Source organism: Trematomus bernacchii, unplaced genomic scaffold (genome assembly GCF_902827165.1).
Source record: "Trematomus bernacchii unplaced genomic scaffold, fTreBer1.1, whole genome shotgun sequence".
NCBI classification, from domain to species: Eukaryota; Metazoa; Chordata; class Actinopteri; order Perciformes; family Nototheniidae; genus Trematomus; species Trematomus bernacchii.
This window is the reverse complement of record NW_022987607.1, coordinates 1,365,400-1,382,899: the sequence shown is the minus strand read 5'-3', so window position 1 is coordinate 1,382,899 and position 17,500 is coordinate 1,365,400. Positions and strand designations below refer to the sequence as shown.

The 17,500-nt window shown below is 41.1% G+C and overlaps 1 protein-coding gene across 6 annotated transcripts in view; it reads right to left on the bottom strand.

Annotated features, from left to right (window-relative positions):
* Positions 1-17,500, bottom strand: part of thrb (thyroid hormone receptor beta) — a 161,127-nt gene that overhangs the window by 37,298 nt on the left and 106,329 nt on the right. For 4 of the 6 annotated variants that reach the window (XM_034131139.1, XM_034131137.1, XM_034131141.1 and 1 more), the window contains 3 exons: positions 16,709-16,773; positions 14,339-14,389; positions 3,137-3,187 (listed from right to left, as the gene is read on the bottom strand). In XM_034131139.1, coding sequence (XP_033987030.1) covers positions 3,137-3,187; positions 14,339-14,389; positions 16,709-16,715 — 109 coding nt within the window. In that variant the 5' untranslated portion in view covers positions 16,716-16,773. The remainder of the gene's footprint in view (positions 1-3,136; positions 3,188-14,338; positions 14,390-16,708; positions 16,774-17,500) is intronic. The other 2 variants (XM_034131140.1, XM_034131138.1) reach the window with 1 other exon arrangement.

Sequence of the window (17,500 nt, the reverse complement as noted above, 5' to 3'; positions counted from 1 at the left end):
TAACCTCGCTCTAATTGATGTGTCGCAGTTAAAAAAACGTCCTCAGGAACATGTCTCACTTCCTGTGTGTCGCTCTGAGTCATAATTTGTCTCCGGGTGTTCCTGACGTAAATGAAAACCTACTTTTTTAAATATTTTGAATCGTATAAAGACTATTCTGTCCTCCGCGGTGCGTACAGTTTCTCCATTGAAGCACCCTGAGCAAAGTGAGCCTGCAGCAGCCTCATATATTCCCTCCCTGATTGATTACTTTAATAAAGAGGGAGTTCAAAGACGGTCATGATCAATTTTTGTCTGTCTTTTCCCCCCCGGGCCCTCGTTTGAGGCCGCTGTCCCCGGGTCCTCTGCTTTCGTGAAGAAGTTAGCCTCCTCCAGGTCAACTATGAACAACAGGCGCTCCAACAACACAGGGTTACAATTTCAGGGGATTACCCGGAGGCTGGAACCTACACGACTCCTACTTTTTTAAACAGGCGTTTCATGCGCTTCTCCTGCAGAGCTGCGCGTATTCACTGAGAATAAATACGGGGGAAAATATCTGAAAAATGCAGATTTATGTGAGGCTGCACGGTTCAAATCCAGGTCATTAGATCAGTATTTAAGAGGATTTTAACTTGCAAAAACTCACATTCACAAACATTTAATTCAAATGTATGCTGGTCAGTGGCGACTCGTCATTAGGGGCAGGTCTGCTGACAGTAGGTGGGCCACAGCCCTGATTGGCTGTGGGTGGGCCAGACGTGCATGTGGATGGACTTAGGCCCACCCACAGCTACACCACTTGTACTTATAAAAACTCCACTGATGCTGGTAAATAAAAGAAGCTGCAGATGGAAAGTATAGAAGAACTCGCAAATACAAAATAATGTTTTGTTTTCAGCCTACAAAAGTATATAGTAAAATAAGTAGATTAATATGAACTAGGATTTTTAAACTCCAGTTAAAAGGACATTGACAAATGTTCAAAAAAGCTATGTTTTTTTTTTTTTAAAGATTACCAAACTTAAATCTTTTGATTGACAGATCAATATTTAGGATTTAAACTCTGTCCATTTATATGTCCGCTGGCATATTCAAAATAAAAGATCACCTGTTGGTATCTCCCAATATAGATTTCAGATCAGCAGCTTCTCCTGCAGAGCTGCACGTATTCACTCTGAAAAGATATCTGAAAAATGCAGATTTCTGTCTGACGATTAAAATCCAGGTGAAAAAGATCAGTATTTAAGAGGATTTTAACGTGCAAAAACTCACATTTACACACATTGAATTGGTACTCCTGTGCAATATATATATATATATGCTGTTAATAGCTGTGCAATATATACCTGGCTGCTATATATCTCAGAATTGTTACAGGATGTGTATTTAGTCAATTGTGTAATTTATTTATGCATGCTTCTAGCTTTCTTTGGTTCTTTTTTCTTGCTGCAACAAATGCAAATGTCTCCTCTGTGGGACTAATACAGATATTCTGATTCTGATTAAATTCAAATGTATGCTGGTAAATGAACAAATCTGCAGTTGTAAAGTACAGCGCCTATCACAGTGCTCTGAGATGTGTCACTAAAGCACTCACTCATCACTGTACCCCGTACGCCAGCGCAGGTCTGCCTTCACTCACTGTTCGGAGGCTCAGTCACTGGTACATGTTCATCTACAAAGCCATGTTGGGTAAACTCCCACCTTACATCTGCTCTCTGATCACACAGAGAGTTGCAGGTAGCTATTGCCTGAGATCTCATGATGTGGTTTTGTTACATGTGCCAAGAGCAAGGACTGACTTAGGGACGAAAGCTTTTATGTGCGCAGCTCCTCTTGCTTGGAACAGTCTGCAAAAAGAATGGAAACTGAGCATCTTGGTTCCACTGCATGCTTTTAAAGCTCGGATAGGTGCAATGCTATTTGATACGGTTGGTACTTGTCAAAATAAAATGCAGAGAGTTTGTTTTCAGCCTACAAATATACATACTAATATAAGTAGATTAATATTAATGAGTATTTACATTACATTACATCACACGTCACTTGTTAGACACTTTTATCCAAAGCGACTTCCATACTCAATACTGTGGACAATCCCCACAGGAGCAGTTTGGGGTGAAGTGTCTCAGGGACACAACGACATGCTGACTGCAGTGGGGTTTGAACCTGTGCTCCCTTGATCCGAACACCAACGCTCTATCCACTGCGCCACACGCCTTTAAACTCCATTTAAATGTACACTGGCAAATTTAAAGACTACCAACATGTTGTGAGCTTTTGAAACTTGGTATCGATCTTACAGACTTTAAAATATAGATTTTAAAGTTTTATATCTGTGGACCGTCTTTTGATTCCTCTGTAAACAGATCAGTATTTAGGATTTAAACTCTGACCATTTATATGTACCCTTGCACATTTTCAAAATAAAAGATCACCCCTTTGTAACTCCTAATACCAGTTTTTTAGATCCGTATTTAAAAAGTGTTAAACCTGGAGACATCTATTTACACAGAGAGGGAAAAGACAAATGCAAAAGAAAAAGCTGCAATGAACTCACAAAGAAACCTATTTAAATCAGATGTTTTATATTGAAATTCATTGTCAGCACGTGATACCATTTATGTAAGGGATAAGGGATTCATGCAGATCAAGATCCCTCCGCTTCGCATCGGGCTCCTGATCTGCCTGTCGGGTGTTCTTTTCCCCATAATGACCGCCTCGCTTATTACACGGTTATTATACTTATTATCTGATGTTTTATATTGAAATTCATTGTCAGCACGTGATGCCATTTATAATGTAATAACAGGAGTGAAGTGTCCCTGAATGCACCACCATCATGCACATTTTAAAACCTTTAGTGGTTGATAGTGGTGAGTCAGAGTGAGGAAAGCAGAGAGAAAGAGATGCAATCAATTATGATGTGTTTGCAGCGACTCGTAAAATATTTTTTAGTAACGTGTGGGTTAAAATCTCACAAACCAACAATTTTCTTACATATTTCTCTGAATGAATACTTACCTGAGTTATCAGACCTAAACAGAGTTAATGCAGTAATTCATGTTTTTCACAACATCATAAGCAGGAGGTTAAAGTGTCAGATTTAGAGGGAAAGAGGGAGGGAAAGCAGCGGAGAGGAGGATAATATTACCATTCTGAATGGCCTCATCTTTCCAGCCGGGGGAGCAATTTTCTGCTGGCTCTAAAATAGATGGGAGAGGAACTTTTTTAAGAAAAAGCTCCGTGTTTTCAGAGAACAGCCTCCTCTGCTTTTCACACCACAAACTGTGGAGGCAAACGGGTGCAAACAAGCTGCAGCAGAAACTCTTCATCAGGAGAAGCAGCTTCAGAAAGGATGCAGATATAAAAACACTAATGTTCCAAAACTCATGAAGAAACATCGGCAGCAACTTGACAACACTCCTGTTTTTTCTCAACTTTGATTTTGGTAACTTTCCTTTTTGTTTCATTTTATTTTTCGCCAACAATTTATTTTTTCATAATTTCCCTTTTTTTGCTGAACTTTTTTTATGGTCAACTTTTTATAGTTAATTTTTAGTTTTTTGTCAATTTTTTTTTTTTTTTAGTCAACTTTTATTTTGCCCATCTTTTTTTTGGGTCACCTTTTTTTGTTAATCTTTTTTTTTTATCGCCAACGATTTGTTAAAGGGGACCTATCATGCAAAATGCACTTTTGTACGTCTTTTATACATGAATATGTGTCCCCGGTGTTCCAGGGAACTCACCAAGTGTCAGAAAACACAACCCTCTCTATTTTCCTCCATACCCAAATCTCTAAAAAAGGGGCTGCAACGGATCTGATAAAAACTGATCCAGATTTGAACACTGTCCTGACGTCAGGACGGTGGCGCTACGGCTATTGGGCCAACTCTCCACTTATCAGGGGAATGTGGGGTTGGGCCACGGCCGGCCATTGCCGCTCGAAAGCGCTGGAGACGCTGTAGTACATATGCCAGGCCTGTAAGTGGCGCTGTAGTCTGCCACAAAAGCAGCGAAGAAGACTTCCCGCCCATAGTTACCATGGTTACCCTTCTGTTTATTCTCCGCTGTGGCTTTCTTTCTCCCTCCCCGAGGCAAGCGTTTGCTCCCGCTGCTTTAATTCAATGCAATCCCTCCCCGTCGAGGCAAGCACTGTAATTCTCTCCGGTTAGTCCACCAGCAGATGACAAACACCCACCTCTCCGCCTCTTCCAAGGAACGAGGGGACCGTGCAGCAGAGTTTCAGTTTCAGTTTCTTTCGCCGGTCAAGATGTCCGTTAAAGTTTAAATCTTCCGGACAAAATTAGAAAAGTGCCGGTCGAAGGTCTTCTTTGTTATTTATTGAGCTTTAAAACAAATTAATAACGACTCGATATAATAAAACACGGAGGACCGAGATCTCTTTTTCTCCCCCTCTTCTGACAGCCCAGCAGCTGATCAGAGCACGCCTCCCCTCTCCTGCAGGGGGGCGTGGTCTCACAGAATCAGCCCCGTAGACAGCAAACAGCACATAGAGTGAAATGAGGCATGGCTAAAATGCATGATCTGTTTGGTATTTTGAAAACAGAAACGTATAAATATGCCTTATATAGGTATGGCCCTACAATATATAATTTAAATATAGCATGATAGGTCCACTTTAACTTTTATTTTTCAACTCCTTTTTTTAGTCAACTCCGATTTTTGTCAACTTTCTTTTTGGTCAACTTCAATTTTTACCTTTTTTTTGGTCAATTTGGTTAACTTTCTTTTTTGTTATTTTTTTTTTTTTTTTATCGCCAACAATTTCTTTTTTCATCATTTCTTTTTTTGTCATCAACTGTTACTTGTTTTGTCTGCAACTATTTTTTGGGCCAGCTGTGTGCGTCACTCTTTAGTGTCCCCTTGTCTCCCAGCTGTGTGCGTCACTCTTTAGTGTCCCCTGGTCTCCCAGCTGTGTGCGTCACTCTTTAGTGTCCCCTGGTCTCCCAGCTGTGTGCGTCACTCTTTAGTGTCCCCTGGTCTCCCAGCTGTGTGCGTCACTCTTTAGTGTCCCCTGGTCTCCCAGCTGTGTGCGTCACTCTTTAGTGTCCCCTGGTCTCCCAGCTGTGTGCGTCACTCTTTAGTGTCCCCTGGTCTCCCAGCTGTGTGCGTCACTCTTTAGTGTCCCCTGGTCTCCCAGCTGTGTGCGTCACTCTTTAGTGTCCCCTGGTCTCCCAGCTGTGTGCGTCACTCTTTAGTGTCCCCTGGTCACCCAGCTGTGTGCGTCACTCTTTAGTGTCCCCTGGTCTCCCAGCTGTGTGCGTCACTCTTTAGTGTCCCCTGGTCTCGTTGTGTTTTGAGCTTCTTGCAGTGTCTGGTTTCTGCAGCTTTTAGTAAACGCTGCGCATGTCTCCTCAAGTTGCTGAATGTTCTCTAAATGCTGAATGTGTTGTCAAGTTGCTGAAGATGTTTCTTCATGTGGAACATTTAGGTTTTTATATCTGCATCCTTTCTGAAGCTGCAGCGAGTTTCTCCTGATGGAAGAGATTTGGGGTTGTTGTAGCACGTTAGCACCCGTTAGCCTCCGTAACAAACACATCAAACCAGAGGCTGAAATACTGACGGTTCAAGGAATGAAGCATCAGATCATCACTGTGTTCATGTGAGCTCTGCGTGTGTGTGTGTGTGTGTGTGTGTGTGTGTGTGTGTCTGTGTGTTCATGTGAGCTGTGTGTGTGCCAGTTTAACTTTTAGTTCAGGTCAAGTCCTTTTCGTGGCTAATCTCGTTTAGAGTCCCGACGCAGAGCAAACTGTTAATCAGAGAGTTTAGTTCCCGTCGATTCTCTAACAATCTGCTGTCTGCGCGCCAACGCCCGGCGCTTTTATTGATCGCTCCGTAAAATGTGGGACTTTTCTAATTTCTCTCATACTTTAATCAGAAACAGAACACTGGGTTTTCACGCGAGGAAGTTGGGTTTTGAGACAGTTGATCTAAATTAGAATGAACGAGGATAAAAGCGTATAAACATAAGAAGTTTGAGTCAGAATGTGCAATAAAAAGATTAAATAAAATAAAGATATTAATATAAACATACGAAAAATTAAGTAAAGTGTCCAATCATAATAAATATGTATATTAGTTAAAGTAAGAATGTGCAATAAAAAGATCCAAAAATAATTAAAATACAAATGTAATAATAATATAAATATAGTCAACATTTTAATATAAACACAAAGAATTTGAGTTTGAATGTGTAATGAATTACTAGACTACATTTATTTGTATGAACCCCAAAAACTTAAGTGTCCAATACAAATAAATAAAATCAGGTAAAAATATGTATATAAATATAAGAAGTAATAACGTACAATAAAAAGATTAAAAAGTACAAATGTCCAATAATAATAATATTAAATATCAATATAACAAATTAGAGTTTGCCATAAAATTGTTAAATAAATAAAAATACAGAGATTTATCCAAACATAAAACAGATACATAAAAGTGTCTAATAATAATAATAAATAAAATACATATATCTACATAAAAGTTAAAGTAAAATGTAAAAATACAATTGAATTGAATTGAATACAAATATATGTTCAAGCATGAATACCATTGTGCACATTTTACTACAATAAATGGTAAATGGTAAATGGACTGTACTTATATAGCGCTTTATCAATTAAACGCCTGCAGCTAGTCCAGAACGCAGCTGCACGTTTGCTGACTGGCCACAAAAAGCGTGACCACATCACCCCTATTCTGGCCTCACTGCACTGGCTTCCAGTTCGGTTCAGAATTGATTTTAAAATCCTTTTATTTGTTTTTAAAGCACTAAATGGGCTGGCTCCGGCCTATATAGCTGAACTGCTCCAGCGCTACACCCCAGCCAGAGCTTTAAGGTCTGCTGACCAGCTGCTGCTGGTAGTGCCCAAGACCAGGCTCAAAACCCGAGGGCACCGAGCCTTCGCAGCAGCTGGCCCTAGGCTCTGGAACACTCTGCCCCTCCATGTGAGGTCGGCCCAGACCCTAGGGGTTTTTAAATCTACTCTTAAGACACACTTCTTCTCTCTGGCCTTCTAGTTAGAGCGGAGCACGACTCCTGACATTTCCCTGTGTTTTTATTTTTATTTTTTATATATATCTGTTGTAATTTATTGTCTTTTATTGTGATTGTAGTAATGTGTTTTTATTACATGTACAGCACTTTGGCTCGACCAAAAATCGCTTTTAAATGTGCTTTATAAATAAAACTTGATTTGATTATCCAGTCTTTAAGACCCCTCAAAGCGCTTTACATACTACATATCATTCACCCATTCACACCCATTCACACAGAGCAGTTTACCTTACTCTACGAACTAACATTCACACACATTCACACACCGTTGGCCATGCCATCGGGAGCAACTCAGGGTTAAGTATCTTTCCCAAGGATACATCGACATGTTGACTGCACGGGCTGGGATCAAACCCACAACCTTCTGGGTGAAAGACGACCGCACTCCCTCGCAGCCACAGTCACTAAATACAATATATATTTACAATATAAATAAGTGAAGAATTTTCTCCCCTATGTACAAGACATGCAAAAACTAGAGCCAATCTATGTACAAATATATAAAATATAATTACATAAATGCATGCGTTAATTACTATTAAGACAAATATATCTCTACAAATTCAACTCATTCGCCACATCCCGGATTGATTACTGCAATGCACTTCTGACTGGCCTTCCCATCAAACTCCTCAATAGACTGCAAATAATCCAGGACTCTGCTGCCCGGATCATCCCCCGCACCAACTCATCCGACCACATCACCCCCATTCTCACTCAGCTACACTGGCTTCCTGTACGCTATCGTATTGAATACAGCGCTAGCCCCCATCTACATCACCGAGCTCCTTCAGGAGTACACCCCCTCCCGCACCCTCCGCTCTTCCTCCGTAGGACTTCTCACCGTCCCAAGCTCTCGCCTCAAAACCATGGGTGCTCGAGCTTTCAGCTGCTCGGCTCCCAGACTCTGGAACTCGCTGCCACTACATATCCGACAGTCTGATTCCATAACAACATTCAAAACCCAACTCAAAACCCACCAGTTCAAACTGGCATTCTCATTATAAACTGTACCCTGTGTCCTTTTGTGTCCTTTTGTGTCCTTTTGTGTCCTTGTGTGTCCTCTTGTGTCCTTTTGTGTCCTTCTATAGTCCATTTCCTGTTGTTTGTCTTGTCTTACCCCGGCTGACATTTCATTAAATCCACTGTTTTAATTTCCCCTAAATTGCCCCTATGCCCTGTAAGGTGTCCTTGGGTGCTATGAAAGGCGCCCCCCAAATAAAATGTATTATTATTATTATTATTATTATTATTATTAAGTAAACAACAAGGTATTTAAGAATAATTATAACTATGTGAATGATGGATTTAATGTATTTTTTTTTAACTTAAATGCTAATTAAAGCAATCAGGTTAACGCTAACAAGAACTGCATCATAGACATTAAAGTGAAGCATTTATCCAGAGGGACTTACAATAATTCATTTTAATTTAATAATAGTATAGATACATGTTTTTTAAATCTATACTATAGATTTAACATTTTTAAGATTTTCTTTGATAATTTATTCTCCCATTTTCTTTCTTGTAAGTTTTGTCTTTTCAAACCATCCCGATCTGGAAAGGCATTTAATCAGATTCTCCTCTACTCACCTGTCTCGTCTTTTGCATATTTTTCTCGTTAACCTCGCTCTAATTGATGTGTCGCAGTTAAAAAAACGTCCTCAGGAACATGTCTCACTTCCTGTGTGTCGCTCTGAGTCATAATTTGTCTCCGGGTGTTCCTGACGTAAATGAAAAACTATTTTTTTAAATATTTGGAATCGTATAAAGACTATTCTGTCCTCCGTGGTGCGTACAGTTTCTCCATTGAAGCACCCTGGGCTCAGTGAGCCTGCAGCAGCCTCATATATTCCCTCCCTGATTGATTACTTTAATGAAGAGGGAGTTCAAAGACGGTCATGATCAATTTTTGGCTGTCTTTTCCCCCCCGGGCCCTCGTTTGACTCGCCGCGTTGAGGCCGCTGTCCCCGGCTCCTCTGCTTTACCCGAAGAAGTTAACCTCCTCCAGGTCAACTATGAACAACAGGCGCTCCAACAACACAGGGTTACAATGTCAGGGGATTATCCGGTGGCTGGAAGACACGCAACTCATGCTTTTTTAAAGAGGCGTTTCATGTGCTTCTCCTGCAGAGCTGCATAAATTCACTGAGAAAAACTACCGGGAAAAAAGATCGGAGAAATGCTGATTTATGTGAGGCTGCACGGTTAAAATCCAGTTGAAAAGGATCAGTAGTTAAGAGGATTTTAGCTTGCAAAAACTCACATGTACACACATTTAATTGGTACTCCTGTGCAACACCAATTATTTGCAATATTCATTCTAATTTTATTCAAATGTATGCTGGTAAATAAAGAAAGCTGCAGGTGTGAAGTATACAAGAACACGCTACGACAAAATAATATGCAGAGAGTTTGTTTTCAGCCGACAAAAATACACAATATTAACGAGGATTTAAACTCCATTTAAATGTACACTGGCAAATGTAAGACTACCAAAACATTTAGTTTGCTTTTTTGGTTGAAACCTTTAAAATATAGATTTTAAAGTTTTATATCTGTGGTCCTCTGTAAACAGATCGATATTTAAGATTTAAACTCTGTCCATTTATATGTACGCTGGCTATTTTTCTAAATAAAAGATCACCTATTTGTTACTCCCAACCCTAGTTTTTAGATCCGTATTTAAAAAGTGTTAAACCTGGAGACACAGAGAGGGAAAAGACTGACAAATGCAAAATAAAAAGCTGCAATGAACTCACAAAGAAACCTATTTAAATCTGATGTTTTATATTGAAATTCATTGTCAGCACGTGATGCCATTTACGTAAGGGATAAGGGATTCATGCAGATCAAGATCCCTCCGCTTCACGTCGGGCTCCTGATCTGCCTGTCGGGTGTTCTTTTCCCCATAATGACCGCCTCGCTGCACATTATCCCGCTTATTACACGGCCACATTCTCAACAAAGTAACGACATGACTCCCAATATTAATTGAAATGCTTTTATAGATTTAGAAAATGTTGTTATTGATTTAAAAAATAGTAGGCTATTATTTGTTTTAAATGACATGCATCCGCTAAGAAAAATAGTCCGTTGTTACCGTTTGAACTACGTAGCAACGGCAGGAACTGCTTCGATAGCGTTTTTGAGGAGCTTTTTGATTACAGATTTGAAAACATCGTTGCTTGCTTTAAAAGTAGCACAATTAATGATGTCAAACCTTGGAAAGTATCTAGATATCCCTGCCCTAATGCAAAAGGAACTGGCAACTGAATATGTTTTGCCGTTTGATGTCTATGTCTGGACCGTTGCGTAAAAAGGAGGGTTTCTGCCCCGTTACTTCGCTGCTGTTTTCTTGTCCCTCTTCTCCCAATTCGAAAAGCAGTTTGCTTTTCGGCTAAACTGTTGTTAGAAATTTAAAATCAATGTTTACAGATGAAGAACTCATTAATTTCAGTATTGTGTTCACACCTTAAAAGGTGTGAAAGGAGGGATTGTTAGAAATTAAAATCAATGTTTAATATAATAATTAGTCTAAAATATATCGTCAGTTTAAAAGCTGTTTTATTGTGAAAAAACCCGGAAGTTCTCATACAATCTCAATGCCAAGCTTTTATTCCTTCATATCCGGTCAGTATGTAGCATGTCGCTAACAATGTTTTAAATTAACTATTACAGCTGTTTATAAGGTATTAAATAGAAAGTCATGAAAGAGATAAGGAGGATAAAAGACTTAAGGAAGTAGGCACTCTCAGAGAGATGACCTAATCAGAGAAACTAAGACAATGAGAAAGAGGAGGGAAGTTCCCTCCCTACGTCACCGCCCACCATTGAGGAGGAGGGGTCACGACTGAGATATAGGGAGGTGAGGGAGATCTGGAGAGCACTCCTTCTTCGCTGCAGCCCCACGAGAGACAACACCGGCTTTGTCTTTTCCCTTACCCTCTGCTTGTTGTATCATCGTGCCATTTAATTAAACTCACCAATTTGAACCTTTTCGGAGACTCCATTAGTCTCTTCATTCTAAGCTCCTCTCCTGGACGCGAGAACATCGAATACTTCTAATAGTTGGGGGCTCGTCCGGGATAGGAGCTTAGAATGAAGAGACTAATGGAGTCTCCGAAAAGGTTCAAATTGGTGAGTTTAATTAAATGGCACGATGATACAACAAGCAGAGGGTAAGGGAAAAGACAAAGCCGGTGTTGTCTCTCGTGGGGCTGCAGTGAAGAAGGAGTGCTCTCCAGAGCTCCCTCACCTCCCTATATCTCAGTCGTGACGCCTCCTCCTCAATGGTGGGCGGTGACGTAGGGAGGGAACTTCCCTCCTCTTTCTCATTGTCTTAGTTTCTCTGATTAGGTCATCTCTCTGAGAGTGCCTACTTCCTTAAGTCTTTTATCCTCCTTATCTCTTTCATGACTTTCTATTTAATACCTTATAAACAGCTGTAATAGTTAATTTAAAACATTGTTAGCGACATGCTACATACTGACCGGATATGAAGGAATAAAAGCTTGGCATTGAGATTGTATGAGAACTTCCGGGTTTTTTCACAATAAAACAGCTTTTAAACTGACGATATATTTTAGACTAATTATTATATTAAACATTGATTTTAATTTCTAACAATCCCTCCTTTCACACCTTTTAAGGTGTGAACACAATACTGAAATTAATGAGTTCTTCATCTGTAAACATTGATTTTAAATTTCTAACAATCCCTCCTTTCACACCTTTTAAGGTGTGAACACAATACTGAAATTAATGAGTTCTTCATCTGTAAACATTGATTTTAAATTTCTAACACTGTATACAGTTCAATCGACCGGACTTCTTTCTGCAGATGTGAGCGTCCTTAACAACGGTCAATAAATCCTTGACAGTGGTCTGTCTGTTCTGGATTAACAACGCGTCATATGTTCTGAATTGACCAATCAGAATCGAGTATTCAACTAAGGCTGGAGCCACACGAGAACGGTAACGGCATTGAGATTAACCATTAAGATGACATAAACATGAAGTCATGAACACTACCCAGACATTAGTTTTCTAACTTGAACCTAAGACACTTATTATTCCACAATAAGGGGAATGTCAACAAAGACACCCTTCCGCTGAAATTATGAATTAAAAGCGTATAGTAATCATAGATGACACGGCAGGGTCCGTGACAGTTTGTTTTCATCTGATTTCAAATAAACAAAGTCTTGGTTTTTAGAATATTAAACTTGTTTCGCCAAATTCAGATGATAAATACAACTTTTAAGCTTGTAACGGCATAATTACAAGCGGCAACTTAACGTCACAGCAGGCATAACAACAGCCGGTGTTTCTTGTGAGTGTTTCCCCGGGAAACAAACACAATACACACAAACGCGTCACAGATTATTTCGCGGTATTTGGCTGTATCCAGCAGACCCCCCCGCACGGCAGAGTTTCCATTAGCCGATATCTGAAATTCTCCGGTCAAAATGTCGCTTATTGTTTAGGTGTCCTTTGACACGCAGTCATATCATTAGCTAGAACTAGCTAGATCTGATCGATATGGACATAAACGCGAGTGAAGTCTGATCGGACAGGAGAGAGAGATCAGAGATCAGCTGCTGCTGACGGAGAAAAAGAGCCCTGCCTCTCCCCACCTCTGCTGCTAAATTCACCGCAGAGAATAAACAGAAGGGCAACCTCGGAAGTCTTCTTCGCTGCTTTTGGTGTATTTTGTGGCGGAAGTACAGCGCCACTTACAGGCCCGGCATATGTACTACAACGTCTCCAGCAGGTCGAGCGGTCTCCTGCGGAAGGACACGTTTCTGGTGCCTATTGCGTGTGGACGGAAGACTTTTTTGATAACGATTTTGGTTCGTTTGCGTTACCGTTCTCGTGTGGCTCCAGCCTAAGCCATGTAATAAAATGTAATAACAGGAGTGAAGTGTCCCTGAATGCACCACCATCATGCACATTTTCAAACCTCTAGTGGTTCACAGTGGTGAGTCAGAGTGAAGAAAGCAGAGATGCAATAAATGATGATGTGTCTGCAGCGACTCGTAAAATATTTTTTTAGTAACGTGTGGGTTAAAATCTCACAAACCAACCATTTTCTTACACATTTCTCTAAATCAGTGCTTCTCAAAGTGTGGTCCGCGGACCACTGGTGGTCGGTGATCGCCCCCTAGTGGTCCGTGAGTATATTGGTAAAATGTCACATTTGAAATAAATAAATACATTTAAGTTTTCCGCACTCTCGCGGGAATATCTCCGCAATGGAGCGAGCTTAAGTTTAACTTTCGATTGCATGATATAGCCCAGCGCAACACCTTCGCCACACATGTTGCCACTTGTTTGTACCATTTTCAGGCGATTTGTAATCTGTTCTAGAAAAACGATGTGTTTTATTTTTTATTTCAAGAAGCGTATAAAACAAACAATGGATGTATTTTATGAACATGTATCCACGCTGAAAGTAGATTTAGATGTGTTAGGAGTGAGATAGAGATTATTATCTAATATATGCGTCCAATGAAGCATTGCATGAAGTCTGTTGATGATCAGAGGCTGTTGTTGGGGCTGCAAAAACGTTTTTTTATTTTTGTTTTGTAGGCAGACCATGCAGGCCAGCCCGATGGTCACCAAGGTTCATGTTTTAATAGCATTTTTAGAAAAAAAGCCCACGCGAGCCTAACATGTGAAAAAATGGCTTAGACCTCAGAGAGTTAGACTTGGGCCTGCGATCATAGTTTTACTGTATTTTGTTTTGGGAATCCACAGCGGAGGTTTGTGTCGTACTACATACGGTGTATTTTGCATATCTCTTAGTAGCCAACTCGGACATAAACTCCGTAATAAATGTAGTCTACATTTCATAAGAGGTGTAAAACCTGAGCATTTTAAATCGCATTTGAACTAAATGCTTATATAATCTGTAGTTGTATTTGTATTGTTGATTTAATGTGTGAACGAGGCGATACAGAGAAGGTTAAGCTGTCATTATTAGGCTGTAATTTGTTATATACTGTTGGAGTGGTAAGCAGGCCTATTGTTTTTGGATATTTGTGGAGTTAGGTGGTCCGTGAGTGTTTTTTTATTGGTTAAGTGGTCCTTGGTATGAAAAAGTTTGAGAAAAACTGATTTAAATGAATACTTACCTGAGTTATCAGACCTAAACAGAGTTAATGCAGTAATTCATGTGTTTCACAACATCATAAGCAGGAGGTTAAAGTGTCAGATTTAGAGGAAAAGAGGGAGGGAAAGCAGCGGAGAGGAGGATAATATTACCATTCTGAATGGCCTCATCTTTCCAGCCGGGGGAGCAATTTTCTGCTGGCTCTAAAATAGATGGGAGAGGAACTTTTTAAAGAAAAAGCTCCGTGTTTTCAGAGAACAGCCTCCTCTGCTTTTCACACCACAAACTGTGGAGGCAAACAGGTGCAAACGAGCTGCAGCAGAAACTCTTCATCAGGAGAAGCAGCTTCAGAAAGGATGCAGATATAAAAACACTAATGTTCCAAAAGTCATGAAGAAACATCGAAAGCAACTTGACAACACTCCTGTTTTTTCTCAACTTTGATTTTGGTAAAAAAAAAAAATGTGTCCCCTGGTGTCCCAACTGTGTGCGTCACTTTTTAGTGTCCCCTGGTCTGCCAGCTGTGTGCGTCACTCTTTAGTGTCCCCTGGTCTCCCAGCTGTGTGCGTCACTCTTTAGTGTCCCCTGCTCTCCCAGCTGTGTGCGTCACTCTTTAGTGTCCCCTGGTCTCCCAGATGTGTGCGTCACTCTTAGTGTCCCCTGGTCTCCAGCTGTGTGCGTCACTCTTAAGTGTCCCCTGGTCTCCAGCTGTGTGCGTCACTCTTTAGTGTCCCCTGGTCTCCCAGCTGTGTGCGTCACTCTTTAGTGTCCCCTGGTCTCCCAGCTGTGTGCGTCACTCTTTAGTGTCCCCTGGTCTCCAGCTGTGTGCGTCACTCTTTAGTGTCCACTGGTCTCCAGCTGTGTGCGTCACTCTTTAGTGTCCCCTGGTCTCCCAACTGTGTGCGTCACTTTTTAGTGTCCCCTGGTCTGCCAGCTGTGTGCGTCACTCTTTAGTGTCCCCTGGTGTCCCAACTGTGTGCGTCACTTTTTAGTGTCCCCTGGTCTGCCAGCTGTGTGCGTCACTCTTTAGTGTCCCCTGGTCTCCCAGCTGTGTGCGTCACTCTTTAGTGTCCCCTGCTCTCCCAGCTGTGTGCGTCACTCTTTAGTGTCCCCTGGTCTCCCAGATGTGTGCGTCACTCTTTAGTGTCCCCTGGTCTCCAGCTGTGTGCGTCACTCTTAAGTGTCCCCTGGTCTCCAGCTGTGTGCGTCACTCTTTAGTGTCCCCTGGTCTCCCAGCTGTGTGCGTCACTCTTTAGTGTCCCCTGGTCTCCCAGCTGTGTGCGTCACTCTTTAGTGTCCCCTGGTCTCCAGCTGTGTGCGTCACTCTTTAGTGTCCACTGGTCTCCAGCTGTGTGCGTCACTCTTTAGTGTCCCCTGGTCTGCCAGCTGTGTGCGTCACTCTTTAGTGTCCCCTGGTCTCCCAGCTGTGTGCGTCACTCTTTAGTGTCCCCTGGTCTCCAGCTGTGTGCGTCACTCTTTAGTGTCCCCTGGTCTCCAGCTGTGTGCGTCACTCTTTAGTGTCCCCTGGTCTGCCAGCTGTGTGCGTCACTCTTTAGTGTCCCCTGGTCTCCCAGCTGTGTGCGTCACTCTTTAGTGTCCCTTGGTCTCCCAGCTGTGTGCGTCACTCTTTAGTGTCCCCTGGTCTCCCAGCTGTGTGCGTCACTCTTTAGTGTCCCCTGGTCTCCAGCTGTGTGCGTCACTCTTTAGTGTCCCCTGGTCTCCAGCTGTGTGCGTCACTCGTTAGTGTCCCCTGGTCTCCGTTGTGTTTTGTGCTTCTTGCAGCGTTTGGTTTCTGCAGCTTTTAGTAAACGCTGCGCATGTCTCCTCAAGTTGCTGAATGTTCTCTAAATGCTGCATGTGTTGTCAAGTTGCTGAAGATGTTTCTTCATGTGGAACATTTGTGTTTTTATATCTGCATCCTTTCTGAAGCTGCAGTTTCTCCCGATGGAAGAGATTTTGGTTGTTGTAGCACGTTAGCACCCGTTAGCCTCCGTAACAAACACATCAAACCAGAGGCTAAAATACTGACGGTTCAGGGAAGGAAGCATCAGATCATCACTGTGTGTGTGTCTGTGTGTGTGTGTGTGTGTGTGTGTGTGTGTGTGTGTGTCTGTGTGTGTGTGTGTGTGTGTCTGTCTGTCTGTGTTTTTTTTTTTTTAAGACTACCAAAACATTTTGTTTGCTTTCAAAACTTAGTAGGCTATAAAGATTATAATCTTTTATATCTCTCTTCCATCTTCTGATTTCTTTGTAAACAGATCAATATTTATGATTCAAACTCTGTCCATTTATATGTACGCTGGCACATTTCCAAAATAAAAGATCACCCATTTGTGATGTGTTGCTGAAGATGTTTCTGCATGTGTTTTGGAACATTGTGTTTTTATATCTGCATCCTTTCTGAAGCTGCGGCACGGTTCTCCTGATGGAAGAGTTGTGTGCCGTGTGTGTCTGTCTGTGTGTGTGTGTGTGTGTGTGTGTGTGTGTGTGTGTGTGTGTGTGTGTGTGTGTGTGTGTCTCACCTGACATACTGGAGGGTTCAGGGCGTCATCCTCAGAGCCTCCTCAGACATCTGGGTACCTACCTGCTGAACAACAGACAAACACATTCATTACTGCGTTAATTAATAAATGTATGTATATATATATATATATATATATATGTATACGGAAAATCCCTTAATAAATAAATAAAATAAATACAATAAAATAAAATATAAAAATAAGAAAAGAAAATAGTGTCATAATGGAAAAAAAAGAATAAATAACAAAAAACAAAAAAAAAATGTGCTTTACTTTTCTGCTCATGAAACTAGAGTCTTAAAATCTTTTATATCTTAAGCGGTTCCTTTATGAAAAACACATTAACATTTAGTATAAAGGAGAACTTCATTGGATGTAATCTTAATTTAATTAAACTGGTTGAAGATGTGATGGTTGCATCTGATGTCGTGGGGAATGAGGACATCTAGTGGGCAGACAGAAACTCATAAAACATCAGGGTCTTTATTTCTGTCTGTCTTCATAGAGTTTAAAGCAGCAGTTTAATAAATGACCAGAGGGGGGAGAAGTACTCAGATCATGAGTACTAGGAGAAGTACTCAGATCATGAGTACTAGGAGAAGTACTCAGATCATGAGTACGAGGAGAAGTACTCAGATCATGAGTACTAGGAGAAGTACTCAGATCTTGAGTAATAGGAGAAGTACTCCGATCATGAGTACTAGGAGAAGTACTCAGATCTTGAGTAATAGGAGAAGTACTCAGATCTTGAGTAATAGGAGAAGTACTCAGATCTTGAGTAATAGGAGAAGT